This window comes from Mus caroli, unplaced genomic scaffold (genome assembly GCF_978045245.1).
Source record: "Mus caroli unplaced genomic scaffold, Mus_caroli_1 scaffold_2, whole genome shotgun sequence".
NCBI classification, from domain to species: Eukaryota; Metazoa; Chordata; class Mammalia; order Rodentia; family Muridae; genus Mus; species Mus caroli.
The window spans coordinates 14733193-14761074 of record NW_028227257.1 but is presented as its reverse complement, the minus strand read 5'-3'; the positions used below and the strand labels follow the sequence as shown (position 1 = coordinate 14761074).

Below are 27882 nucleotides of genomic sequence, written 5' to 3'. Positions count from 1 at the left end.
CTGCGAGGTCCGCCCAGCTCTCTGCCGCCCAAGCCTCCGGGCTCCTGTGGCCCCTCCTTCTTTTCATAACCAGCTGCTCGGGGCACCGCTCTGTGCCAGGCAGTCCCTAAGATCCCTTGCCCTCAATCAGTAGGTCAGGCCAGCTTTACATTGTCAACTTTTATTTCTTCCAGTCACAGAGTCCAAAGGAGCAGCCTTTCCCGTGTGGGGCAGGGAAAGCAAAGGTGGAGCTGCCCTCGGCCAGGGGACCTGCAGTCTGGATGGACACGAACAAAGACCGGCTCCTTACTGAACGCCCTCCATCATCTTCAGAAACTCTGTGGAGAAGAGGGATGAGGTCAGGCGTACCATTCAGGGCACAGGGGGTGACTACTCGTTAATGGGTAAATTGCACTAAGCTGGGGGAGCATTCTATGGACCCTCAATAGAGTGAGAAGGAATTTAGTCTATTCCCAGCCCCACCCACAAAGCCAAGAGCACCAGCTGGCCCTCACCATCGAAGTCAATGCGGCCATCGTTGTTTTTATCACCATCCTTCATCAGGGATTCGATCTCCTCTTCTGTCACATGCTCCCCAGAAGCCCGGAAAATCTCAGCTAGCTCCTCAGCATCAATGTAGCCATCTGCGTTCCTTTGGGAGGGAAGGACAGAGAAGGACACAGGGTCAACCTCACCCTGACCAGTCTTCTCCTTCGCTTCAGGCCCACGGGCTCCATCTGCTCCCAGGTCCAGGATCCCGGAAGCCCCACGCACCTGTCAAAGATGCGGAAGCACTCAGCCAGTTCCTCTTCGCTCTTCCCCTTCGCATCCTCTTTCATCTGGCGCACCATCATGACCAAGAACTCTTCAAAGTCGATAGTACCGCTGCCTGCAAGGAGCGGGGTTGGTGGATGTGGGGTCTGCTTAGCCCACGGTGCCCTGAGCCTCTCTCCTCCTGGTCCCCTGCCCTGGAGGAGCCCAACTCACCATCCTCGTCCACCTCCTCGATGATGGCATCCAATTCCTCTTTGGTGGGTGTCTGCCCTAGCATCCTCATCACGGTGCCCAACTCTTTAACGCTGATGTCCCCACCGCCATCAGCATCAAACATGTCAAAGGCAGCCTTGAACTCTAGCGGGGAAACAGGAGGAGCGATGGTGAGGCCAGTTGGATTGTCAGCCTCACACTGAATCTCTCCCAATGGCTAGCTCTACTCACCAGCAATCATCTCCTCGCTGAGGTAGGACCTGGCCTCAGCCTGTTGGTCCGTCTGTAGAAAGCAGAGAGAATCAGAGCACAGAAGGGCAGACTCTCACCCCAGCTTCAGCCTCCCTATCCCCCTCTTGCATTAGGAAGAGCCCCTGGGCCCTCCAGAACTACTCCAAACCAACAGTACCTCCCAGGTACCTGTTGGTGTCCATCCCCAGTGCCAAGGGGACACAGCTTATACCCACAGTTTCTTCAGAGAGTCGGGGAACCCCCATCCCAACAGTGACCTTTGGCAAGTCACTCTTCCTGTGAGTTTGTAGGGATAATATGAAATCAGGATTGAGAGAGGGCTTGAGTATGCTAGTGCCATTCACGGGTGATATTTTTAGCTTCCCTGTCTCCTAATGCTGCCTGGGACTTGACCAGTTGGTCAATGAATATTTGTCCTCAACTAAATAACGGAATGCAAAAGTCACAGAACATCTGCCAAGCGCTTGGACGGCTGAGACCACAAGAAGAGATGGGCAGCTTTGCCTCAGACCATTCTCAGAGGCAAGACTTCCCACTCGGTCATCGGCGTAAACACCTCTCTTGATGTCAAATGTGATGGGGCCTTGCCTTGGTGTGAAAAAAAAAAAAAAAAAAAAAAAAAAACCTTTGTTCCATTTCAACGTTCTGGCTTTGGTGTTTAGAGAGTCTTGCTATGTAGCTCAGGTTGGCCTGGCACGCCACATGTGAGCGAGCACGTAAGTAAGATTTCTGTGAATTTCTCCGGGACACATCCAAGCCAGGCCATCTGGGTCAGGGCTTTGGACTCGGGATGGTGAGGAAGGGGTGACGAGTCCCAAGACATCCTTCAGCCAGCTGGCCCAGTTCCTCCTTCCCTCCTCCGGCCCTTGGCCTGATCCAGGAGGATAGGCTATTTTTAGTTGGGCATGGGCCATGGCAGCTGGTCTCTGGAGTCCAATTACTTCTTCAAGTCAAGTAGGAGGGGTACACAGAAGAAAATGGCCGGTCCAGATCAGACCCCCTCTGTGGCTGGTCAGAGGCTCTAGTGCTGGCGGGGCACCCACCCTACCAACCATCATCCTCAGGATTCTTTCCTTCTTGGGTTGCCACGGGCGTGGCTGGGCCTCTGAAGCCTACTCTGTGTCTACCTTGCTGGGTGACTTTTCTGCCCTCGTGCTCTCCATCTCTCCGTGGGAGCGGACAGACTAAGACCTTTCCACACAGCTCTGGCTGCACAATAGCACTGTTGCCAGCCTCAAGGTGGCCAGGAACTCATAAACGTTGAAGATCGATTCCTGGACTATCCTGGCCAGCTCTCCCCACCCAAGAGAAGTCATGGCCTTTACAGGACTTGAGTGCTGGCAACCCTTCCACCTTCAGCTGTCCATATTCCTGCCCACAGAGCACACAGTTCTAGGACAGAGAGGGGCCTAGAAGCAGCCTGGGGGCAAAAGTGTGAAGACCCTTCTTGTCCTTACCATGGTTGCTGGCGACTGGGACTCCTCTGCTGTGGGTTGTCTCCTCCGCACTCCACCACCCAAAGGTGCCCCAGATCTCTCTAGCCCCCAGGATTTGTAGGGGCATCCTCTCTTCCCTCCTCCCTCCTCCCCAGAACTGGATACCCTGACCAATCAGATGCAGGGGGCAGCAAGCCCCTCCCCTCCTAGAGTCCTAGCCCATTACCTAATTTAGCCAAGGCCCTTTGCAGGGAAATTTAAGCTTCAGAGCAGGTGGCACTCTCTGACGTTCTCCTGGATTCTTAGGAAGAGGGCCCCGCCCTGCTCCACTGTCTTAGGGGAGCTCCTCCCCCCCACCCCACCCCAGCACACATGTTCCAATATGGGGGAGGATGTCCAGAAAGAGAGCACAGCAGAATGGGAAGAGCCCAGGCTTGACGTCCAAAATTCATTCATTCACAACTCTGTTCTCCCCCTGAGCCACGGGAATGTGGGCGAATGGTGAGGGCCCTCAAGGCGCACCTTCCTCCAAGATAGAAATGGCAACCATGAGCCCAGATGACTAAGTCACCTAGCTTGTGCTGGGTGCCTAGGGGAAGTGATGCATAGCATTGAGCTAGTGACACCATGTATTGAACTCCCACAACCTGTGCCCACACTACGCTGAGCATCTTGATTCCGTGATCTCATCTACTATTCATCCCATGAAGGTAACTATTATTACCCCCGTCTGACTACAGCAGAAGCCATACAGTCCATAGAGGAATTTTTTCCCCGCACTTTGGAGGCCAGAGCTCATATATTGCAGACCGGCCTTGAACCCCTTATGTAGCCGATGTTAACCTTGAGGTTCTAATCCCCCTACTTCCGCCTCCAGAGTGCTGGGATCTACAGGCATGTACCACCAAGCCTTGTTTAACTCGAGTCTGCCCTGTCAAGTGAGCCGCCTTCCAGCTCCTGGGTTCAAGTGATTCACCGAGACTATAGGCATGCTAGATTGTAGCGCTGGGTGGGAATTCAAGCCTCAGCCTTGTGCATGTTATAAAGTACTCTACCCACTGAGCTACATCCCCAGCCCTGGTGAATCTTTTTAAACGTAATTTTCTTAATGTGTATGGATGTTCTGTCTGCGCATATGTCTGTGTGTCATGTGTATGCCTAGGGCCCAAAGAGGCCGGAAGGAGACACCAGATCCCACGGTTGGGAGCCACCACGTGGGTGCTAGGAACTGAACCACGGTCTTCTGGAAGAGCAGCAAGTGCTCTTGAGCACTGAGCTGCAGCCTTGGCAATTCTTTTTTTTTGGGGGGGGGGTGTGGGGGGAGGTTTCAAGACAGGGTTTCTCTGTGTAGTCCTGGCTGTTCTGGAACTCACTTTGTAGACCAGGCTGGCCTCGAACTCAGAAATCCGCCTGCCTCTGCCTCCCAAGTGCTGGGATTAAAGGCATGTGCCACCACGCCTGGCAAGACTTGGCAATTCTTTTTTTTTTTTTTAAAGATTTATTTATTTATTATATGTAAGTACACTGTAGTTGTCCTCAAATACTCCAGAAGAGGGAATCAGATTTCGTTACAGATGGTTGTAAGCCACCATGTGGTTGCTGGGATTTGAACTCGGGACCTTCGGTCGGCGCTCTTAACCACTGAGCCATCTCGCCAGCCCCAAGCCTTGGCAATTCTTACCTAACTTCATGGTGGGAAAATTCGGACAAGCATGCCTCTGGGGACCCACCTAGAAGCGTTCAGAGTAACGAGAGTGAGGTTCACATTGTGAGGAGAAATGAGCACTGGAGAAAGTTTCTCTCCAGGTCTGCTCAGCCAGGGGAAAGGCGTTCAGGGCCCACTTTTTGGTAAGAACACGGTCCTCTAAATAATAAAGACAGCAAGAGGTTTTTTTGTTTTTTGTTTTTTTTGTTTTTGTCCGAGATATTGTATGCCTAGAATTCTTCCTGCCACTATAAAATTAGGTTTAGAGTGTGAGTGGCCTGTTTGCTGTGACTTAGAGGATTGATATTTCTTTGAGACAGGGTCTCATGTAACTCAGGCTGGCCTCAAACTCACTATGTCGCTGGGGAGGACCTTGAACTCCTGAGTCTCCTGCCTCTCTCTCTCTTCCAGATGCTGGGGTTTTACAAACACCACCATGCCTTGTTTTATCTGATACTGAGAGTTGAAAGCAGAGCTGCATGCAGGACAGGTGAGCAGTCTAGCCACTGAGCCATGCCGCCAGCGCGCCAGACAGCAAAAAGCTCAGTCAGCAATGTCGTTACCTCAGTTTGTATTTCTAATGTGAAACCCCTGGGGTTTGGGTGTGAGCTTATACATGAAATATTCATAGGTATACATATAGTTATGAAAATATGAAAGGGGACAGCTCCCCCCACCTAGAGTTTAGCTAATCCTCTGTAGAGTGAAAGTGGAGAGCAGAGAGAGTCCAAAGGAAACACACCCTGAGGGTCCAGGCTAAACAGTGAGGTAGGCAAGGCTCGTGGACAGTCGCTAAATCAACAGAAAGAAAATGGAGTCCAGGGCCAGGGAGGGGTGGACCAGAGTCCAAGGAAGGCAGATGGACAGTGGCAACTGGGCTGCGCTCTTCCCCTATATATAGACATTCCCAAGAAAGCTCAGAGGAGCCAGGCCAGGCTAAATAAGGCCTCCCCCTGCCAGGCAGAGGATCAAGGCATGACACTCAGGGGAGTCCAGCTAGGACAGGGCACACTGGGATCGCTTGCCTGTGCAGCAAATGGGAGACAAGCCTTAGCAACATCCCTCCCCGGTTTGTTCCTGTGTTTATTTGGTGAAACGAATAAGAACCAAGGCCCAACGTGCAGCCAAACTGCTTCAGCTTTTCATTTCAACCTCTCTTCTCGCCTTGCATGCTGCTCCGCTCTGGTCCCACCTAAATACTGCCCCAAACACCACCCTTCAGGACTAGTGGGACTTTCCATATCTTAGACACTCCCTACCACCTTCCTCAACTTTCAAATCTCTTCCTCCTGTATCCCTTCTCCCCTACACCTCAGCTCTGTGGTTCAGGGAGAAGTGCTTCCAAAAGGTGTCCTCGGACCTCCACACTTGCACCATGTCACGTGTGAGCCCACAGTCACACAATTACAATATAAACAAGCAAACAAACAAATCCCCAGCGTGGTAGCTGGAAGGAGGAGGTAAGAAGATAGGAGCTGGAAGATAGGAGGTAAGAATTCGAGGCCAGCTTCAGCTGCATAAGGGGTTCGATGCCAGCCTTGGATATATCTTAGAAAAAAAAAGAAAGAAGGTGACGGGGATGGCTTTCTCTGTGAAGTACTGGCCACACAAGCATGGGGACTTGGATTCAGGTTCTCGTTAGTCACTCGGGACCATAAACCCAGCAGCTCGAGGAGTGACAGGGCAGAAGTGGAGTCTAGTAGATCCCTGGTGCTCACTGGCTAAACAAATGAGTTCCAGGTAACATGTGACCTCCGTGCATACACATGGGTACACTACACCAAACCCACCCGCCCACACACACACACACAAATTATATACAAAAGTTTTTAAAAGTAGTCTATTACTTTCACTGATGCATTAATGGTGTTAGGAGTGCTCTGTCTCTCTGTCTGTCTCTCTCTGTGTCTGCATATGCACACACACACACACACATGCACGCGCGAGCGCATGAATGTGCACATACACACGCTGGAACACCACAGTGCATCTGTGGCAGTCGGAGGACAACTGGCAAGGAGTTGGTTCTCTCCCTTCGCCATCTGGGCCCTTGGGGTTGGACTCAGGTTGTCAGGCTTCCTGGAGGGCATCTTTACCCACTGATCTCACTGGCTTACTTATTTTGGGGGTTTGGGAAGATGTCTTTCTTTCCTTCCTTCCTTCCTTTCTTCCTTCCTTCCTTTCTTTTGAAGCAGGGACTCACTACATAGTTCGAGTTGCCCTCTTTTTTTTTTTTTTTTTTTTTGGTTTTGGGTTGTTTTTGTTTGGTTGGTTTGGGTTTTTTGTTTGTTTGTTTTTTCTTTTGGGGGGGTTTTTTGGTTTGGTTTGGTTTGCTTTTTTGAGACAGGGTTTCTCTGTATAGCCCCGGCTGTCCTAGAACTCACTCTGTAGACCAGGCTGGCCTCGAACTCAGAAATCTGCCTGCCTCTGCCTCCCAAATGCTGGGATTAAAGGCGTGGGCCACCACTACCCGGTGCCCTCTAGCTTTCTCCTGCCTCAGCCTTCCAAGTGCCACAATTGCAAGCATGCTGGCCATCATGCCTGATAAGACAGACCAGATTTCTAGCCCTACTGCTATGAACACCAGCTCTTTTCCCCTTCTTTTCTTCCTGTTTATTTACTTGCTGTTTTGAGGTAGGTCTTGAACTCCTGATCCTTCTGCCGAAGCCTCCCAAGTTCTAGAGTTACAGGTGTGCATGGTCATGCCTGGCTGACCTGAGGGCTGTGCACCCAGACTTGCGTGGCATATACCAAAGGAAAAGTTAGTAATCAGCCAATAGTAGAAATAAATAAGTGGTGCCTCTTTTGTCCTCACAGTCTGCAAATGCAGGGTAGTCAGAACTTCAAATAACCAACGAGCTTAAGTCCCAGCTCCCCTACTTTCTGCCACACGGGAGCATTTCTCCTTTTCTCTCTGGGTTTCACTATGTGACCGTGGTTGACCTAGAACTCACTATGCAGACCAGGCTGCTCTTGAATTCATAGAGAGCCACCTGTCTGCATCCCGAGTGCTGGGATTAAAAGTGTGCACCACCACACCTGGCTTTTTTCAAAGAGTTATTCTGTTTTTAATTATGTGTATTTGTGTTTGGGTTTTGTGTAAATGTGTGCAGGAACCTTTGGAGGCCAGAAGAGGGCGCCTATAACTGCCAGTTTGGGTACTGAAAACCGAGCTCTGGTCTTCCACCAGAGTTCTTCTAAATACACACCCTTAACCACTAAACCATCTTTCCAGTCTCAGCCTTAGTTTCCTCATATTAAAAACGAACCATTAAAGAGAGGGAGGGGCTGGAGAGATGGCTAAGAGCACTGACTGCTCTTCCATAGGTCCTAAGTTCAATTCCCAGCAACCATCTGTAATGGTCATCCAATGCCATTTTCTGCTGTGTCTGAAGACAGCGACAGTATAACCACATATATGAAATAAATAAATCGTTTAAAAAAAAGAGTCATTACTGTAACTTCATCCTCTGAGACTGACATGTGACAGTGTATGAAATACTTACAAGACACCATGAGTGCTAAAAACTGAGACCCTTCTGTTCAGTAAAGGCCAGGAAGGTCTTTCCGTTCAAGAATATATCCTCCATCCTTCTCCCATGCCCTAAAAGGGGATCGGATATACTGTCTGAGATACTTAATTTTGAGGCAGGGTCTCTAATTTAGTCCTGGACCTCAACAGTAAACCAGGCTGTCCTTGAACTCACAATGATCCTCCTACCTTTGCCCCCCGAGAGCCAGGGCTAGGATTAATGGCATGAACCACAGTAGCACCACACCTGTCCTTTGAGATAACTTGTTTTATTGTCTAACTAGCCAAATCTGCCTGCTAGGTCTGACATGTAAGCCTTGGGACAGGGATCAGCAATCATTTTCCTGACTACTGCTACCCTGCAGTAAAAGATAAACTACAGTTCTCCAAGAGAGTTATAGAGATTACCCAACCAACCCCGCACGCGTGGGAAAATAAATCGGCTCAAGAGCTCCCACACTAGAGATCTCTGACAAACTGTGCAACCTTGAACATGTAACAGCCTCTCTGGATGTTTTCCTGTTTGACTACTTCCCCCCAGGTGAAGTTCAAACGAAACTAGGAAGGGCTAGGTCTCTCACACAGGCACCGGACTGGGGTTCTTACAAGAGCTGAAAATTTAGTATGAGCATTAGTATTCTTGTTTCATATGAGAAAACCTAGGCTGGACGAAACCGGATTTCAAGCTTCACTCAAGGGAGGGCCGAGCTCCCAAATGCCGCGAAATTACACTGTAAAGTTACATGGCACTGTATGGAGATTAGGGGTAAAGCTTGGGGCTGCCCCGGGAGACCGGGAGGGGTGGGCGAGTCCAAGAGGGGGCGCGGCCACCACGATCCGGCTGGGTTTCGGGGGGAAGCCTTGGCCCGCCCGGCTGCCCTTCGTGTCCCTCTCGCAAGCAGCGGCTTGGGATTCTAACAGCTCCCGGAGAGGGAGCTGGGGGCGCGGGGGCGGAGCGGCGGCAGGAAGCAGCGAGGCGGCGCCGTGAGCTGCCTGGGCGGAGAGCCTCTTAAATCCGCCGGGCTGCTGCACCAAATCCCGGGAGCCCGCCCCGAACGCACTTGGGACGCGGTGGGTGGAGGCGCGTCCCGGCCTGCGGGAGGAACAGGGCAGAGGCCGGCCTCCCGCACGTCCCCCGCGGCCGCGGCTCGTGGGCGTGGCCTCTTGTGCCACGCCCCTGACACGCCCCCGGGCCCCTCTCCGGGCGGGGGTCCCCTCCCTCTTCAGCCCTGGACCCAGCGTGGCGCGCTCCCCCCTGGGTGCCATGGCCTCGCGGCTCCTACACCGGCTGCGACACGCCCTGGCCAGCGATGGCCCCGGGGAGGCGGCGGCGGGCCCAGAGGCCGAGCAGTTCCCTGAGAGCTCAGAGCTGGAGGACGATGACGCCGAGGGCCTGTCCTCCCGCCTGAGTGGCACCCTCAGCTTCACCAGTGCGGAGGATGACCCTGACGACGAAGACGAGGACGACGAGGCGGGCCTCGACTCGCCGCCCTCTGGAGACGGGGCATCGGGAGAAGACGCAGGCGAGTGCGGGAGGACAGACAGGAACCCCGGGGCTCGGTTAGGCCTCCCCGCTGGACGCGGTCCGAGGGCATCCTGGGGGCTCTGAGTTCTCTCTCTGAAACTATTGACACTATAAGCTCTCCCAGACACGGTTTTGGCTGTGTGACCTTGACTCACAACACTATGGGAATCACACCATCTCGGGTTTTTTTGTAGATATTAAATGCACAGGACCAGGGAAACAAACGTAGGGTGTGCTAGCTGCTTCGGGTGGAGGTTTAGCATCCACTGTAAGCCAGGCGCTGGGGTGAAGCACATCTCGCTCCCGTGAATGAGGTCATGGCATTTTGTTTACGTTAACTCTGGAGCTAGCCAGCCCCATAATGACGGGTCATGTGCTTGTGCAGAACGAAGTCCCCCACCTGATGGACAACGGAGCAGTCAACTCCTGGCCCGCCAGCTGCAGGATTTCTGGAAAAAGTCTCGAAACACCCTAGTTCCACAGAGGCTGCTCTTTGAGGTGACCAGCGCCAATGTTGTCAAAGACCCTCCCTCCAAGTACGTGGTGAGTGAGGTTCCAGGAACCCTTGAGCAGCGAGGCTAGACGTCTAGCTGAAAGAAAGGGAATAGCACAGATTTGGGGGCGGGGGTCGTGGCCATGCAGTTATAAATGGATGTCCTTATTTTACACCTGGGGGAACTGAGACCAGATGAGAAGATGGCTGTCAACTGAACAAGTCCTCAGGCAAATGACTTAGTTTCTCTAAAACTGAGAATGTGGCCTTAGGAGTTGCCTCCTGTCCTAATCTTGAGGTTAAGAGAACTGATGTGTGTTTCTTTCTGTACCCTGTGGGTTTTTGTCAACCGCAGCAGGACACAGTGTTGAGACCCAGTGACATGGGTCAGGATTAAGGAAATGGGCTTTGGATCCAGATCAGCCTTGATCACATCCCCTGTGTTTACCAGTGGCTTCCCCTTGGGTGGGTTCTGTGACCTCAGTGGCCCCCAGTTTCCTCTTTTGAGCAATAGGCAATACATGGGATTATAATAGGAGGTAAATGAAGCCAGGTGCAGGGAAACCTTAGCATTGTCTGGCACTGTGATAGATTAAAACGGTAGCTGTATAGTGTCAAATTCCCCAATCTGAAATGCTTGAAAATCTGAAGCATTTGAGTGCCCACGTGAGGCCGCAAGTGGAAAATTCCACACCTAACTTCTAACTTCACTTGATATGTGTGCAAAATGTAGGCCCATTTAAAAAATATTGCACAGGGACTTGAAAGGCTGAAGCAATAAGACTGCCCCCCAAGTTCAAGGCTAACTACAGCTACATATTTAGATTCTGTCTCAAAAAAAAAAAAAAAAGCCAAACAACAAATTGTAATGTATCTCATTGATATAGTAGCTGTTTATAGTGCTGCAGACCTCTGAGCTTTATCCCAAACCCAGGAAATGATAGGAAATTACCCGGAGCTGAGTGTGCTCGTGCGTTTGGGAAGTAGAGCAAATGTGTCAGTTTAAGGGCAGTCCGGATACTAAGCGAGACCAGCTTGGGCTACGGAAAACCATGCATGTCTCAAAACAAACAAAAGCCAAACTGCCTTCGGGCTGTGTCCATAAAGTTCATCAGAAATTCGAGTTTAGAAGATGTAATGAATGCTCGGTGGACAGGAGCGCTGGTTCAGCTCTGCATAAATGGGTGTGGTGGTGGCTCATACCTGTGGGCCCAGCGCTTGAAAGGGGAGTCGAGTCAAGGGTTCAAGATCAGTCTCAGCTACAGAAGCTCAAAGCCATAAAATGCATCAGCAATTCGAGTTTAGAAGATGTAATGAATGCTCGGTGGACAGGAGTCTCCTGGAAGACATGTATATATATATATATATACACATATATACATATATATGTGTGTATATATACACATATGTACATATACATGTGTATATACATATGTGTGTATATATACACATATGTACATATACATGTGTATATACATATGTGTGTGTTTACACACACACACACACACACACATATATATATATGCAAATATTCCAAAATCTGAACTATTGATTTCTGATCTTGGATGAGGGATATTCAGCCTGTATTGTTATTTAACTTTAGATTGGCAATGTCAGGTATGGAGAGCCTGCTGCAACCCTCCTGGTGAACCTGCTCTCCAGCATTCCCACCTCCAGCACCATCAGGGCTAAGGAGTAGAGAGCAGTCTGGAGCCAGGCCTAGAGTCCCTGTTTCCCTTGCTGTGTGAAGGGGAGAGACTGGCAGAGAGACAGAGATCTACCGGGTTCTGCCCCCTTCAGGTCTGAAACCCATCTGAGCTAGCTGGTCCTGGTCTGCCCTGGCAGTGACAACTCCCAGCTTGTCCCTCCCCTCTTCTACCTCTGATTCAGCAGGCCAGGGGCCCTGGAGGCCTGGCCCGCATCTGGGTCCCTCCACCCTTCTCTGTTGCTGTTAGTAACAAGGACCACACCCATGACTGTTCCACTTTGTTCAGGGAGAGGTGATGCAGGCTTTAGATCTTGTTAAGCATCAAATCCCATGCATGCTGAGTAGATGCTGCACCACCACCTACACACTCCTAGCCCCTGACGGTCCAGTCTTAAGTGGCAATGTTCCAGAGCTCAGAGGTGGGTAAGGGGTCATGCACAGGAAGGAGATACCAAGGGTCAGTCAACAAAGAACCGCTCTCTCAGAAAGGAATGTGCGTGACTCAGGAGACCTAGTTGAAAAGCCTTAAGGGGGGGGGGGCGGCAGGGGCCATCTTCTGTCCTCTCCTGTGTCTAGAAAATGAAGCTTCCTCCTCCATACAGTGGGCATCCCATGTCTCCATATTTCTTCCCCTGGAGGTCAAGAGTAACGGCTTTAGCATCTGGTCTCTGAGCCAGTGTGGTGCCCTTCACTCCCTCTTGGAGCCTGCTTCCTCAGCTGACAGAGACCAGAGACCAACCTTGCAGGGCTGTTGATGGTTAAGTGACAGCAGGATGGAGATGTGTGGTCCAGCACGAGGCAGTTGACAGAACAGCAGTCACACCATGCTGTGCTACTGCAATGGAACCCATGGCCTCACACAAGTTAGGAAGACCGTGGTCACTGACCTACAGCCGAGGCCCAACAACCACAACCACTGTTACCTATGCGGATAGGAAATGGTCTTTGGCAAAAATTTAAAAATAAAAATAGAAGGGAAGAGTGAGCAATAAATATAATCAAAGTAGGTTTTTTTTTGGTTTTTTTTTTTTTAGATTTGCTTTTTTTTTTTTTTTTAGATTTATTTATTTATTATATGTAAGTACACTGTAGCTGTCCTCAAATACTCCAGAAGAGGGTGTCAGATTTCGTTACGGATGGTTGTGAGTCACCATGTGGTTTCTGGGCTTTGAACTCGGGACCTTTGGAAGAGCAGCCGGCGCTCTTAACCACTGAGCCATCTCACCAGCCCTCAAAGTAGTTTTATATGTACATAAAATTCTTTAAGAATAAGCATGTTAGCATTTTAAAAATCAACTTATATACCTAAAAGACTGATGCAGAGCAGCTCTTCCTACAGTGTGTCCTGTGGAAAACACCTTTTCTTAGGGTTGTAGAAAAACAAGAAAAGAGCGAGGCCTGGCAGGTGGGTGTTTGTCCAGTACTTGGGAGATGGAGGCATGAAGATCAGGAGTTCAAAGCCAGCCTGGGGAAAAAAAAAGAAAGGAAACAGTATCTAGTCTGTATGTTTGAACAATCCAGGGCGGATGGGTGTGAAGTGGGTTTTGTTGTTTTAACGCACTGTGAATCTTCAAAAAATGAAACACCAGGCAAACCTAAGTGGAATAACGGGACTATTGGCAGTCCTACTGGATATACTCGGGGGGAATGTGTGCATATGCTGGGTAGCCCTCTAATGTGGACCCTTGCAGGTCCCCCATTTAAACTGTCATCAATCCTCATTAGTCCTAACTGATCCTTACTTTGGATCTCGGATCTGTGGGGACACTTTGTAGGCATCCTGGTTAGTGTTTACCAAGCAGGAATCATTATAGCCTTTGGTTTCCTTGAGAAAGCTGCTAGTGGGCCAGGGAAAAGGCTCAGCCAGAAAATGTGTTTGCCTGACAACCTGAGTTTAACCCCCAGAACCCATGGTGGAAGGAAGTCAGGAAGGAAGGAAGGAAGGAAACGAGCGAGCAAGCCATTCATGGTGCCTCATGCCTGTAATCCCAACCCTTGGAGCTAAGGCAAGAGGAACACCAAAAGTTCAAGGCTAGCCTGGGCTACAGAGACCTTGGATTACTGCAGAGGGCTGGCGGTGTGGCTTGCTTTGTTGGTAGAGTGCCTGGCTGGCACACAGAAAGCTCTGGCTTCCATCCCCCAGTCTGCATACACTGGGTGTGGTTGGGTAATCCTGTAGTGTCAGCACTTGACTACAGAACAAGCTTGAGGTCAGCCAGGACCCAGGAGACTCTCTCAAAAACCAAAACACCGTCTTGCCAAACTAAATAGCCCAGCACTTGTCATGACCCGATGACCTGAGCTGTCCTCAAATCTCATGATGGAAGAGGAAAACAGAATCCTGAAATGTTTCCTCTAACCTCCATTTGTAAACTATGGCATCAGACTCGGGTGTGTGTCCAAACACAACAACAACACACAGAGAGAGAGAGAGAGAGAGAGAGAGAGAGAGAGAGAGAGAGAGAGAGAACCCAAAACAAAAACAACAACAAAAAAAAGAATTAAAGAATTGAAGAGACTGGGCATGGTGTTACATTCCTTTAATCCTACCGTTCAGGAGGCTGTGTCAGATTGTGAATTAGAGGCCATCATGGGCTACACGGTGAGACTGTCTCGAGGGACAAAACCAGAAAGGGATCCGAGAGCATCAGGAACCACCTGTTTCTGATGCAGTGCACTCCAGTGTGTGTGCGACACCTAGACACCCTGAGCACCAAAGCAGGGCATCCCTGAGCAAACAGTGACCTTAGCCTAGGGACTTCTAACCAGAGCACGGGAGCATCTGAGATCCTGTCTGCCTGAGTCACAGGAAGGAGGCTGACTTGAGGTTACATGAGTCCCAGTCCAGCAAACTCGTCATTTTTGCTACTGAGGCTGTCTGAAGACCCATCCTTTGGTCTGGTTTGAACGAGCTTGGCCAGTAATGTATCCAGAGTGGCACATAGTTCCTAGCTGGCTCTCAGAAGGCTCAGACGCCCAAAAGAGGGGTCTGGGTTTCAGGTCACTCCTGGCTTTCCTAAGGCTTTCCCAACAACTAACTCCCTAGGGGCTGGGCATTTCCCAGAGCAGTAACATGGTGGCAGCCCCAGACATTGAAACTCATTTCTGTCTTTTTCCCCCCATGCTGCCTTGGGCCTGGGTCATTTCAGAGGAGCCTCAGGTAAGGTAAGGTCAGCTCTGCAGCTTCCTCCTAGCCAGTCTCAGAAGAGGTGAGGTGGAAGAGCAGAGCCCGGAGTATGGACGGGAGGGAGGGAAGAGACCCACGGAGGTTTTACATCAGCCCTGACATCCACCCTTCCTACAGCTCTACACCCTCGCCGTGATGGGCCCAGGGCCACCAGATCGCCAGCCAGCCCAGATCTCTCGCCGATACTCGGACTTTGAGCGGCTGCACAGAAACCTGCAGCGGCAATTCCGGGGCCCCATGTCTGCCATCGCCTTTCCCCGTAAGCGCCTGCGCCGGAACTTTACTGCAGAAACCATTGCCCGTCGCAGCAGGGCCTTTGAACAGTTTTTGGGCCACCTGCAGGCAGTGCCAGAGCTACGCCAAGCTCCGGACCTGCAGGACTTCTTTGTGCTGCCAGAGTTGCGGCGGGCACAGAGCCTCACCTGCACTGGTCTTTATCGTGAGGCTCTGGCATTGTGGGCCAACGCCTGGCAGCTGCAGACCCAGTTGGGCACCCCTTCTGGCCCAGACCGTCCCCTGTTGACTCTGGCTGGGCTGGCCGTGTGCCATCAGGAGCTGGAGGATCCCGGCGAAGCCCGAGCCTGCAGTGAGAAGGCCCTGCAGCTGCTGGGGGACAAGAGACCCCATCCTTTCCTGGCACCCTTTCTTGAGGCCCATGTCCGGCTCTCCTGGCGCCTGGGCCTGGACAAACGGCAGTCGGAGGCCCAGCTTCAGGCACTACAGGAAGCAGGCCTTACCTCTACCCCACCGCCCAGCCTCAAGGAGCTGCTCATCAAAGAGGTGCTGGACTAACTTCCTCCTGTCTTAAGGCCATGCCTAGGAGACAGGCTGCCCCAGGTTAGGGGACAGGGGCTGAGGACACAGCAACTGGGAGCCCCAATAGTAGTTCCAGAAAGAGTCTGCAGTAGACTGAGAGGAACTTTATTATGCCAGACAGGACCCCGAGCAGGCTTTGGCTGGGGTTACCCTAGGATGACACCAGGAGGAAGCCTTGGCACAGGCTCTTCAGCCTACCACAGCTGGAGGCTGTGGCCAAGGTCAGAATCAGTATGTCTCTGTTTCCATGGGCCTCTAAACCAGTGAAACAGTTTGGTGAGGGGCTGGGGACTGCGACTGTAGTCCTGAAGTCAGAGGCATGGGGAGGGCTGTAGTTCTATTAAAGGTCAGCTACTCCAGTGTTAGCAATCTCTTTATTGTATGTAAGAGGCAGGAAGCCCAGCTCTCAACTGTGACCCCTGCCTCAGAAATGGCAGTGCAAAGTCCTTTTAGCCCCAGGCCGAGCCAGGCATCCTTGACTATAGCTTACTCTTTGACACCTGAGGCTTCAATCGGATCACACCCTCCTGGGCACAGGTCACAGCAAGGACCCCATCCCGACGCCACAGCCGCCCATGCACCAGCCCTCGAGAGCCACCTGTAAGCAAGGAGAAGGTGAGATGGCCCCTGCTTCAGCACAAGCGTGCTTTGCCTGCAAAGGACCTGACACAGGGCAGAGCTGCCCCCATACAACCGCACACTGGAACATCATGATTCCAAAGTGCCAAGTGCCCCTGTGTGAGCCTATTATAGTCGCTGGGGGTTGGGGGGATCCCCACACCCCAGCACCACTTGATGGTTTAAAAGCACTTTCACGTAGTATCTGCTCACTTCTCAAAAAGATCACAGAGGGGCTCTGACAAGTCTCCAAAGGCTTGGCCAAGCAGACTGCCACATCTCTGGCCACTTGTCAGAATCCCATTCTTTCCTTTCTGACACAGGAAGCCAAGTCCTCCCAGCTGGTAATTCACCCACACCACCACAACGGGGAGGGTGCACCTGAGAGGATCTAGAGCCCTCAAAGTGTGTGGCCTCCTTTCTCTATCTTTCCCTTGGTGGCTCTGAGCCTGGTCCAGTTATCCTCAGGAGGCTAACTTCAGGTGACACAGCAGAGCCCACTGAGGTCTGCTTTAGCCACAGGGTGTGAGCGTCACTCCCTGTCCTGTTTTCCAGACAATGATACTAAAGTACAACTAGGCTCAGGAACTCGGCCCGGAGGATCAGGCCAAAGCTGACCGAGTGTCCTAACTTCAAGGTCATGAATCCTGTGCAGCGATGGTGTCCGTACTCCATCCTGACGATAAGGAGCTGCTTAAGTTTCATCCGTTTATAAAGCAAAGCTTTTCTTCCTTTGAAGTGTACTTCATTATAAAAGAAGCCAGGTTCTAACAGGAGACTTTGTGGAGTCTGGGTTTCTCTCTGTCCCCTACAAGGAGCATCTAGAAGTGGTGCCCCTACAGACCACAGTGCCCTGCCCCACTGTGCTAACTCACAGAATCACTCAGGGAGCTCCTTAGAAATACAGTTTATAGCCAGGTGGTGGCAGTGCACACATTTAATCTCAACACTCAAGATGCAGAGGCAGATGGATCCCTGTAAGTTCAAGGCCAGCCTGGTCTACAGAAGCAGGTTCCAAGCAAGCCAGAGCTACAGAGAAAACCTATCTTGAAAAACCAAAGTCATGCTGGGCAGTGTTTAATCCCAGCACTCGGGAGGCAAGGGCAGGTGGATTTCTGAGCTCGAGGTCAACCTGGTCTACAGAGTGAGTTCAGGACAGCCAGGGCTACACAGAAACCCTGTCTCAAAAAAAGACCAAAAAACTGCCAGGTGTGGTGGTGCATGCCTTTAATCCCAACACCTGAGTTTGAGGCCAGCCTGGTCTACAAAGTGAGTTCCAGGACAGCCAGGGCTATACAGAGACAGAGAAACCCTGTCTCAAACCCCCCCCCAAAAAAAAGCCAAAAACCCAGTTTTCTGAGGCTGTAACTCAGTTAACAGGGTGCTTGCCTAGCATACAAGGTGCTTGGATTTGATCCCCGCACTCAGGAGGAGGCAGGAGGATCAGGTAGCAGCAATCACCTTCAGTTACAGAGTGAGCTCAAGGCTAACCTAAGATACACGAGACTGTCTAAAAAAAGGCCAGGCACTTTGCTTGACCTGCTCCAGGACCTGCGGGGACACAATGCAATCTGCTTAGAAACAGCTCCCTCTAGTGGCAGTCTGGTGGCTTATGGGGTTTAGATGGTACAGTCTAACATAAGCCTATTTATTCAGATGAAAAAAACCGAGAAGCAGGAATACAGTGGCTCCCAGCACTTGGGACGTGGAGCCAGGAGGAGCATGAATTCAAGGCTGGACTCCACTCCATACAGAGCTCACGACCAGCAAGGGCACATGAGACTCTGGTTGGTTTCAAAAAACAAAACCAGAAAAAGCTTCAAAACGGATTTGCCCAAGTTCACATGGGGATCTAAAGGTGTCTGGCCACCTGTACTGGTCGCAGATAAAGTCAATCGTTCCTGGATGTTCCTAAATTTTTGAGGACTGTACAAATACCAAGAGGGGCCGCAGTGCAAGAAGCCTGTGCAGCAGCCCCAGGAAGTGGCGAGAGGCAGCATCATCCAAAAACCAAGCAGGTTCCCTCCCATCACACGGACACGGACCCGGGGCCCACACTCACCAGCCCAGGGGCTCTCACACTCGTACAGCATCCAGTGGTCGGCTCGGAATGGGGCGTGAAACCACATGGAGTGGTCCAGCGACGCCATAAAGTTCACCTTATACTTGGACTGGTGGGGCAGCAGTGCTGTACCCAGGAAGGCGTAGTCAGAGATATAAGCAGCCACACAGCAATGCATCTTGATGTCGCCTTCCCCTGCAACAGGTCCCAATCCCATCAGCCCTGGGCTCCTGGCTTTTCCAGCTCAGGGCCTGCAGGGAGGTGGGGGAGAAGGGGGCTGCCATACACAAATGAGTCGTTGTGCAAGGGCACCTGACCCAGGTAGGGGCTTTGTGTGTAAGGATAAAGAAGGACTAAGAGAGGACAGATCTAAGTTAAATGTAAACCCGTTCTTCCCAAGTCTCTCACCCCCAGCTGCTCTCTCTGGTCCTGGAACCAATTTGCACAAAGACATCCATTGTTAACTGCCGACTTAGGTAAGAATATCAGCATGGTAGCTTGCTTCTCCCCAGAAAGGTCCAACAATGGTTCTCATGTTAAAGGGTAAGGGCTCTGGTAAGAGATTAGGAAACAGGCCAAAGAGAGAGTGGTATAGCCAAGCCACAGAGGACAATGAGTGTGGCAAGGCCTAGACTCCTGAACTGCATTCCTCCGAATCGTGGGTCATCTTACCAATGTAGCCCCGGGCACGCACCCAGAACATCTGTTTGGGCTCCAGTGCCTGCAGCTGGGTCAGGGTGGGTGGGTTCACCACCTTGATCTCAATAGGTACCTCCAGGGCAGCAACTCGGTTCAGCCCCACTCGATACTTCTTGTGAAGGTTAGGGTCCCTGGAAGTAAACACAGGAACAAGGACATCCAGGGAGGTGGGGCGTCTCTCTCCTGCCCCTCTGATCCTCACCATTTGCCATGGGGGCTTTGCAAAGCCTCCTCATGGTGCTGACAGAACAATATAGTCTATGAATCCCCTTCCCTGTCCCTTCCGCCTTGGGCAAGTTAGTCATCTCTCTGAGCCGATTTTTCTCTCCTGAAACATGACAGTAATAATGTGACCTGTCTCATAGCAAACAGACACAGCTAAGGCCTAGGCACTGATCCAAGCACTGCACACGACCACAACTCAAGCCCTGACACAACCTCACATGACAAGTGTGGTCAACTGGTAAGAGATGAGCACAGGAACCCAGGTGGCTTGCTCAGAGCACGAAGGGAGATCTGGTATCAGGCAGTTCATGTATCTAACCACTTCATCACTGTGGACATCCAGAGACCTCCTGATGTGCCTGCATTCTCTAAGCAGTCGGAAGCACTGTGCCGGATGACACCACTTCCATGGAACCCTCAGTACTTAGTAGGCTCTGCCGCTCCCACCCATCAGTCTGGTGGACTGTTCATCTGTACTGTCCACGGTGGCAGCCACTAGCCACATGAGACTGAGAACCTGCAACGTGGCTGCTGTACCCAGAGAACAAGATCAATGAGGGGTGTGGGATGAGGAGCCAGCCTAGCATGCACCAAGCCCTGGGGAATTTGATCCCTAGCACCACACACACAAAAGAACTGTTCGTTCTATTTCATAAGCTTAAGGTAGCCTATAGGGTCAGGTACTACCTTATTGAGGAGCACAGTCCTGAATTCAGGCTCCTTTAGCAATAATACATTATTTTTATTTCTGCACACACGAAGCCTCACACACCCCTACATAGCTAAGTGCCCATACACCTCTTACTGAATTCTCAAAGCAACCTTGAGGTGGGAGTTATGATTAGCTCAAGTCATAACCAAATGTATGGATTTAAGTGGGTAAGCATTGGCTCAAACTCACACAACTATCAGAGACAGAGTCTAGACCTGAATCCTGGCCATTCAGTCTTCTGAACCCACACCCATCCCTCATGCCCTGCTGCTGCCACCCCAGTATCCAACACAAGCAACACAGCTGGAGAAACGACTGCTCCCGTATGAAGAATCTAGGACCATGCGAGGTTGGGGGTGGAAGGTCCCATAGCAGGTAGGTACTAACAGAGGCACAGACCCTGGCCAGATTCCGTGTGTGTCTGTGTCTAGATCCAGAGTCGAAACTTAATTCAAACTTTATTCATTGTGATCTCAGTGAGAAATATGTTACCAAGGAAGAGTCAAAATATTGAGAAGACACTAAAGTGAAGATACTGAGCAGCGGGCCACGTTCTGCAGCAAGGTCCCAGAGGAGGGCCTCATTCTGCTATGCGTTAACTCCAAAGCTGCTGCACCATAGGCCTGAAGCAGGGAGGGCAGCAGCCCAGGACTGGAGGTGGCCAGTTATTTACCAAGTGGTTGTAACAGCCGTTCACTGTTGGATTCAATCGTTTACTGTTGCATTCAAGAACTGAGAATTGAACCAAGGGTCAATTTTTAAAATATCTCATTTCATTTATTATGGGCAGGTACAAAGAGCATGTGCGTGTTCTATAGCATGTATGTGAAAGTCAGAGACAACCTGTGGAGTCAGTTCTCTACTCCCACCTTTACATGGGCTCCAGGGATTGAACCCAGCTCATCAGACTTGTATAGCAAGCACCTCTTCCAGTGAGATGGCTGCCATCTCACTGGCCCCAACCAATATTTTAATAACAATAAAGCTACCCCTTGCCTGTGCTGGCTGAGTGTAAAGCTCTGCCCAAAGCTTTGCATTATGATCCCACATGCACATGTGCTAACACTGAAACTGAAGTGGCTCAGAGGCCTCTTGCCCTAGATGCACTGGGTTCTAATATCTCCTTTTTTTTGCTTCTATATACTGTATATAAAATACATTTCTGTATACATATATATCTATATATGCATATAGATATATATGTGCATGCAGTATTGCAGATAATGAATCTAGAGTCCTGGGCATGCTATGCACACGCTCTATCAGAGTATACCTCCCAGACCACCACACTTTGCAAGAGTAGCAAGTGCTCTTAATGGCTGAGCCATTTCTTCAGACCACCCCCATGTTTTTGAGATAGGGTCTCATGTAGCCCTAGCTAAACTGGGACTCTCAGAGATCCATCTGTCTCTGCCTCCCAAGTGCTGGTATCTAGTTTATACTCAAGACCTACTTAGAGGCTCCCTGGCCCACTCATGAAAAGGAGCCAGAGCTTAAAAACACTGCCCTGGGACTGTATGAAGAAGGGGGCGAGAGAGGTAATGTGGGGACATATAATAGGGACATATAATAAAAATACAGTAGACACATGCATGAAGCTGTCAAAATGAGACCCATGACTTCATACAACACACACTAATTAAAATAAAAACGTGGATTGGAGAGATGGCTCAGCGGTTAAGAGCACTGGTTGCTCTTCCAGAGGTCAAGAGTTCAAGTCTCAGGAACCACATGGTGGCTCACAACCACCTATAAAGGGATCTGATGCCCTCTTCTGGCATGTAGGTGTGCATGCAGACAGAGCACTCCTATATTTAAACAAATACATAAATACATTTAAAAATAAAGAGCGGGCAGGCGAGATGGCATGCAGGCCTGAGGACCTGGGTTCCATCCTCCGAGCCCAGGTAAAGGTAGAAAAGAGAGCAGGCCCCACACAGTCATTCTCCGTCCTCATCTGCTGTGGCATGCACGTGCACAGACATACACGCCACACACATCCTCCGTATGCTGTGGAATGCACATGCAGACACAAACTCATCACACACAATACTAATTTTTTAAAAGGAAATGGAGAATAGTATAGAAATAATCAGAATGTATCTAAACCGAGTCATCTTAGTACTGTCTTCTTTTTTATTTAAAGGCACGGTCTCTCTACATAGAGCTGGATGGCTGGGACTCCCCATGTAGACCAGGCTAACTTGGAACTCTCACAGACTTGCCTGTCTCTACAGGAATGCAGATTATGCCTGGGGCCTAACTGTGGATTTTTTTGTTTTTTGGGGTTTTTTTTTTTTGGTTTTTTTTTCGAGACAAGGTTTCTCTGTGTAGCCCTGGCTGTCCTCGAACTCAGAAATCCGCCTGCCTCTGCCTCCCAAGTGCTGGGATTAAAGGCGTGTGCGCCACCACTGCCCGGCCTAACTGTGGTTTTTACTATAGGTCAAAGTAGTGCATGTCTTAAGGTCTGGAGTGTGGCTCGGTGGTAGAGCACACCTAGTGCACACTAGGATCCTGGGGTCCCATCCATAAAACCATAAAAACTGAAGAACAACAACAAAACCCACCTCTCCGGAGTCCGCAGGCCTCACCTTAAGTACTGGTCAATGAGGGCCTCGTGGTCCAGCAGCTCTTCTGGCGGGGGCACAGAGGGCATGGAGAACTGGTGCTGCAGCGGGCTGGGTTGCATCTGCTGGAAGGAGGCCTGGCAGATGAAGATGGCCTTGCCATGCTGCACGGCCTTCACGGCGCGCACCGAGAAGCTGGCTCCTGTCCGTGTCCTCTCCACGTGGTACAGCACTGGCACCTTCGGGTCCCCTGCAGTGGGCATAAGGGGTACAGTGACCCTAAGTAAATCCACGGGCCATCCTCGTCGTCATCAGTTAGTCAAACAGCCACCTGTGCTCTACTCATCCTGATGTCTTGGTTGGTTGGCTGGGGTCTTTGCTGTTGTTGTTGTTTTGGTTGTTTTTGGTTTTTTGGGGGGTTTTTTTGGTTTTTTTTTTTTTTTTTTTTGAGACAGGGTTCCTCTGTATAGCCCTGGTTGTCCTGGAACTCACTCTGTAGACCAGGCTGGCCTCAAACTCAGAAATCCGCCTGTCTCTGCCTCCCAAGTGCTGGGATTAAAGGCATGGGCCACCACGCCCGGCTCTTGTTGTTTTGAGATAGGGTTTAACTCTATAGCCTAGGCTAGCCTGGAACCCAGATCCTCTTGCCGCTGCCTCGCAGATGCTAGAATTACAGGTGTGAACTACCATACCATCCATCTTTTTTCTGTTTTTTTTTTTTTTTTTTTGGTTTTTCGAGACAGGGTTTTTCTCTGTATAGCCCTGGCTGTCCTGGAACTCACTTTGTAGACCAGGCTGGCCTCAAACTCAGAAATCCACCTGCCTCTGCCTCCCAAGTGCTGGGATCAAAGGCGTGCGCCACCACCGCCCGGCTTTTTTTCCGTTTTTAACAACAGACTTCTCAACATGTGGCTGTCACGTGCTTTTGGCAGACACCCAGACAGGCATGAGAGTGGGCCGTGACTACAGCAGAGGATCAGGGAATGTGCTGGGTGTGCCCGGACTGGAGGCTGTGGGCCTGCGGAAGCTGCAGGTGAACCGTGGAGAAGGGGACACTTAAGTGATTGGTTAGGGACACACATTTGACTTTCTCCACTTGGTACAGTCAGAAACTGGTGAAATTAAGAGAGCTGTCGGTTAAGCTGTCAGTTATTAACCAACTGGCTGTGTGGGGCTGAAGAAGGTGAGTCGGTCACCCTCATGCCTGCTCAGACAAGTGTCCTGCCACTGGGATACACCTCCAGCCCCACGAAGAGTCACTGAAATGACCAGTGCAAGTTAGCCTTTCTCTGTGTATAAATAAATGCCAACCTCTTCTGCCTGCCTGATTGGAACACTGTTTCTTCTCTTTCCTTCTTTTTCTTTTTTAATTAAATAATGAATTAGTTTATTTGAGTCAGGACCTCACTGTAGCCCTGCAACTTTGTAGAGGATAACAGCCGACTCCCAGGCATCCGCCTGCCTCTGCCTCCCAAGCGCTGGCAACTTATTCTACTTTTGAAATGAAGTGGTCCATGATTTTAGAATCAAAACTAAAGCCAATTAATATATTTAGGCACCAGTCCCTAATGCCAACATGCAGGAGGTTGAGGCAGGAGGATTAGAATCCCAAGCAAGACTTGGTAATTTAGCTTAAAAACAAACAAAACCCAGTCGGGCATCTCCTAAGCTAAAAGAATCACAGGATGAGAAGGCCAGGGTTGGGCTGGGACGAGGTTCTGTTGGTACAGGACTTGCCTAACATGAAGGAAACCCTGGGTTCTACAGAGCAGCAAAGGTTTGGTGGTACCTATAATCCCAGCACCAAGGAGCTGGAGGCAAGAAGATCAGAACATTAGTTAGAGACATCCATGGCTACACAGCAAGCCTGAGGCCAGCAAGGGACACATGAGGCCACCACTCTGCAAGCAGCATGCAAGTGCTGAACTACATCGCCAGCCCAGACCACGAGTTTTCAATGAGAAGTCCCCTGTATCTTGAGCACAGAGCTTGAAGAGTCTAAGAGATCCTACTGAAACATCTCTGGTCCCACCTCCCCTCTGTTTCACAGATGAGCTCAATCTTAGCAAAAGAAGGTAACCTCATTCAAGATTACTGTGCTAATTACTATAAAGCTGAAAATGAATTTCCAAACCTCCTACCTTCTATCCCAATAGCAGTTTACAGCCCTATGAAGACTTAGCAGTCTTGACACTAGAAGAGAATAAAGAATGAAGAGAGCCAGGTATGGAGGTGCAGGCCCTTACTCCAAAACACTCAGGAGCCAGAGACAGGCAGAGCACTGTGAGTTCGAGGCCACCCTGGTTTGAATGGTGATTTTCAGGCCAGCCAGGCTATATAGTGAGACCCTGTCAAAAGCAAGGACAGTGAAGTGCTCATGAGCTCAGAGGACCCGTGTTTGGTTCCTACTGCCTACATGGTGGCTCACAAGGCCTAGTAACTCCAAACTCCTGCGTACCCACTGCGTCTTCTGACAGCAGGAGAGCAGCGTGGAGCTCATTTAGGCATAGACATATACACATGTATCCCTCAAAATTAAGCAAATACATATATACATATACATATTTTTTATAAACGAAGGAAGGTTGGGTATGGTGGCAAATGCCCTTAATCCCAGCTCTTGGGAGGCAGAGGCAAGCAGAAAGAATGAAGAAGGAACAGAGCCAGGCCTGAGGTCATAAAGGCTGAGGCCAGCCAGGCCTACACAATGAGACCCTATCTCAAAATCAAATCAAACAACCAAGAAAGCTCCAGGGAAGACCCACTGAGAGCAGAGAAGCATTGGTCCATGTCATTCAACAGAATATGGAGCTGGAGAGGTGGCTCAGTGGTTAAGAGCACAGACTGCTACTCCAGAGGTCCTGAGTTCAAATCTCAGCAACAACGTGGTGGCTCACAACCATCTGCAATGGGATCTGACGCCCTCTTCTGGAGTGTCTAAAGACAGCTACAGTGTATTCACATATATAAATCTTTTTTTTTTAAAGAGTTTAAAAAAGAATCAGAATATGTACTTAATGAGTCTCAGTGAGTGTGATACGGATGCAGGTTGTTTCCAGATCCTGTCCCAGCCTCCCAAACTGTTGAGGTTGCAGACCTAAAGCCAAGTGATGGGCTCCCTCCCTGCTTTTTCTGGTCCCTGAGATAGAATACAGGCCCCTCCTGGTGCTAGCCAAGTGTGCTAGTACTAAGCTGCATGCTCTGCCCCTTAGGTACCTTTCAGGGAATCATCTCTCTCTCCCCCTTCTTCATCCTCCTCGCTAATTCTTCTCCTTCCCTTGAGTCAGTCTTCAAAGCCAGGAAAGAAGAAATAACCACTGGGCTACCAAGTGTGGCTGCAAGCAAGGCGCCAGGGTGCGGGGTTTACCTGCCCGGACAAAGTAGCAGTGCAGGGAGTGGACATGGACGTCTTCACTCACAGACTTGGCTGCAGCCACCAGGGCCTGGCCCATAATCTGACCCCCAAAGAGCCGCTGGGAGGTAGGTACCCAGTAATGCCTTCCTCTGTGGAGAGAGGAAAGTGGAAAAGACTTGAGGGGCGCTGTGAACTCCGTAAGCCTCCAGTAAAGGACCTAAGGTTACTTGGGTTCTTTTTCAGAACCCGAGGGAGGCCACCGAGTCTGCTCTCGAATCTCTTACATCACCGCACAAATCTTTCATCTTCACGTCTACCCAAGCTTTCTGTGGACTTCAGTCACACAGAATGTAAGCGCTAGCTCCCTTGTTTTACAGCAAGAGTACAGGAAGCCTGTCCACACAGTTCAACCCTTACCAACCCTGGGAGGTCTCAAGTCCACAGCTTCCCCGCCCCAAACCAGGGAAAGGGAGAGGCCAGAAGTTTGTTGAGGCCTTGAATAAACATGAGAAACTCCAAAAAACAGATCTGGGGCTGGGTTGTGTGGATGAAGGCTTGCTGCTGGCACTCCTTAACCATGACAAGGCAGCTCTTCCAGGAACTAGTTTCAGAGCTAAAAGGGCTCCAAGACTTCCCATATAACTCCCTTAAAAAAAAAAAAAAAAGTCTGAGGTTGTGAAACTGAATGCAGATTAGTCTAGCCTTCTAGGTGAAAGGGCTTGCCCAGTGCTGGAGCCTGAACCCTGAGTCCTAGCACTCAGTCCGAACCCTGAGTCCTAGCACTCAGTCCTGAGGTTGTCAGTTTTTTCTTTACAGAACAATTTGAAAAGCGCTCCTGGCCCAAGACAGTAATTACCTAGCTGGAAGAACAATAGCTTCTGATAAAGTCATAAGAGCTGTATGGCTCAGAACTGTCACTGAACAGGCATGGTGGTACACACCTTTGAGCCCAGGACTTGGGAGACAGAGATACACTGGTCTCTGTGAGCTCAAGGCCAGCCAGGTCTACACAGAGTTCCAGGTTAGCCAGGGAGGGCTATACAGAAAGCCTGTCTCAAAACAAAACAAGACAAGCAGCTAGACCTGGTGGTGAACTCCTGCCAGCGCTTAAGAGGCAAATGAAGGTGAATCCCTGTGGGTTCCAAGCCAACTTGGTGTGTGTATATATATATATACCCTCTCTCATTCATATTCTCTCTCTCTCTCTCTTTCTCTCTCCCTTCCTCTCCATTCATATATATATATTGAATTCCAGGTCAGCCAGGACATCTTGTCTCTAAACAAAACAAAAAATTGTTACAAACCCACTTCAGTGATTCCTAGAAGAAAACATCCTCAAGATAAGTAATGACTTACCAGACATTAAGGGATGGCTTGAACAAACGAACACAAACACAGTCTACCAGATTAAGCTGCCTTGTGGTGTAGCTGAGTCTCTGTCTCTGTCTCTCTCTCACACACACATACACACTCCCCCCCCCCCCGCCCCTCCAGATCGCCTCCTGAAGAGGAAGCAAGGATGGGACATGCCTTCTAACTGCAGCAGAGCTTGCATCCAACTCTTAACCCCAGAACTGAGGTTCACAGGGAGATGGCAGTAATCGCGACTCTATACTGAAAGAGGGATGCGAGCCTAGTTCAGAGGCGCTGCCGGCTACCTGTAGAGATCTTCATCTAGCGGCTCGAGGTTGAGCACGCTCGTGACCAGCACACTACGGAGGTCCCCGGAAAGGTCGCCGCGGTCGGCGTCACCATGAGCATCTCCCAGATCCTCTGGCGCTGACATTTTCACTGCTGGCTGCGGTTGAGAGAAACGCGGAAACTTATATAGGCTCCCAGCGCTTCCGGAAGGTCGCTCCAGGGGCCGGAAATCCCAAGGGCTCCGGGGAGCGAGACGCAGATTGTGATTGGTCGATGTGCTTGTCAATTTCAGAGTGGGCGCGGCTAGCTCTATCTTAAGATTGGAGAATAATTGTGTCAGTTTTGGAGCTCCGCGTGTGATTGGGTGAATCAGCGAGGGGGCG

General features: G+C 50.4%; 3 protein-coding genes across 9 annotated transcripts; 1 reads left to right on the top strand and 2 right to left on the bottom strand.

The window, feature by feature from the left end:
* Window positions 1-227: 227 nt before the first annotated feature.
* Tnnc2 (troponin C2, fast skeletal type) lies at window positions 228-1244 on the bottom strand. Its single transcript, XM_021156264.2, has 5 exons — window positions 1198-1244; window positions 967-1110; window positions 754-868; window positions 495-631; window positions 228-317 (listed from the first exon to the last, which is right to left on the bottom strand). The coding sequence occupies exons 1-5, from the start codon at window positions 1205-1207 to the stop codon at window positions 286-288; spliced, it is 438 nt and encodes a 145-aa protein (XP_021011923.2). The 5' UTR covers window positions 1208-1244; the 3' UTR covers window positions 228-285.
* A 7627-nt stretch (window positions 1245-8871) lies between these two features.
* On the top strand, window positions 8872-19352 carry Snx21 (sorting nexin family member 21). Of its 5 annotated transcripts, none has more exons than XR_015045772.1 (4): window positions 8872-9414; window positions 9802-9959; window positions 14922-16235; window positions 17895-19352. XR_015045772.1 is itself a non-coding variant. In XM_021155398.3 (3 exons), exons 1-3 carry the CDS (start codon window positions 9156-9158, stop codon window positions 15594-15596), a joined length of 1092 nt encoding a protein of 363 aa, XP_021011057.1. In that variant the 5' UTR covers window positions 8872-9155; the 3' UTR covers window positions 15597-16969. The 5 variants fall into 5 exon arrangements, 3 of the variants coding, with proteins under 3 accessions (XP_021011057.1, XP_085688547.1, XP_085688552.1); XR_015045773.1 differs by lacking the exon at window positions 17895-19352 and adding an exon at window positions 16794-16969; XM_021155398.3 differs by lacking the exon at window positions 17895-19352 and having other exon boundaries at window positions 14922-16969.
* On the bottom strand, window positions 15976-27729 carry Acot8 (acyl-CoA thioesterase 8). 3 transcript variants are annotated; one of them, XM_021155399.3, is made up of 6 exons: window positions 27517-27729; window positions 25871-26007; window positions 22528-22753; window positions 18973-19130; window positions 18301-18495; window positions 15976-16218 (listed from the first exon to the last, which is right to left on the bottom strand). In XM_021155399.3, exons 1-6 carry the CDS (start codon window positions 27642-27644, stop codon window positions 16100-16102), a joined length of 963 nt encoding a protein of 320 aa, XP_021011058.1. In that variant the 5' UTR covers window positions 27645-27729; the 3' UTR covers window positions 15976-16099. The 3 variants fall into 3 exon arrangements, with proteins under 3 accessions (XP_021011058.1, XP_029329864.1, XP_029329863.1); XM_029474004.2 differs by having other exon boundaries at window positions 18398-18495; window positions 27517-27720; XM_029474003.2 differs by lacking the exon at window positions 25871-26007 and having other exon boundaries at window positions 27517-27694.
* Window positions 27730-27882: the final 153 nt, after the last annotated feature.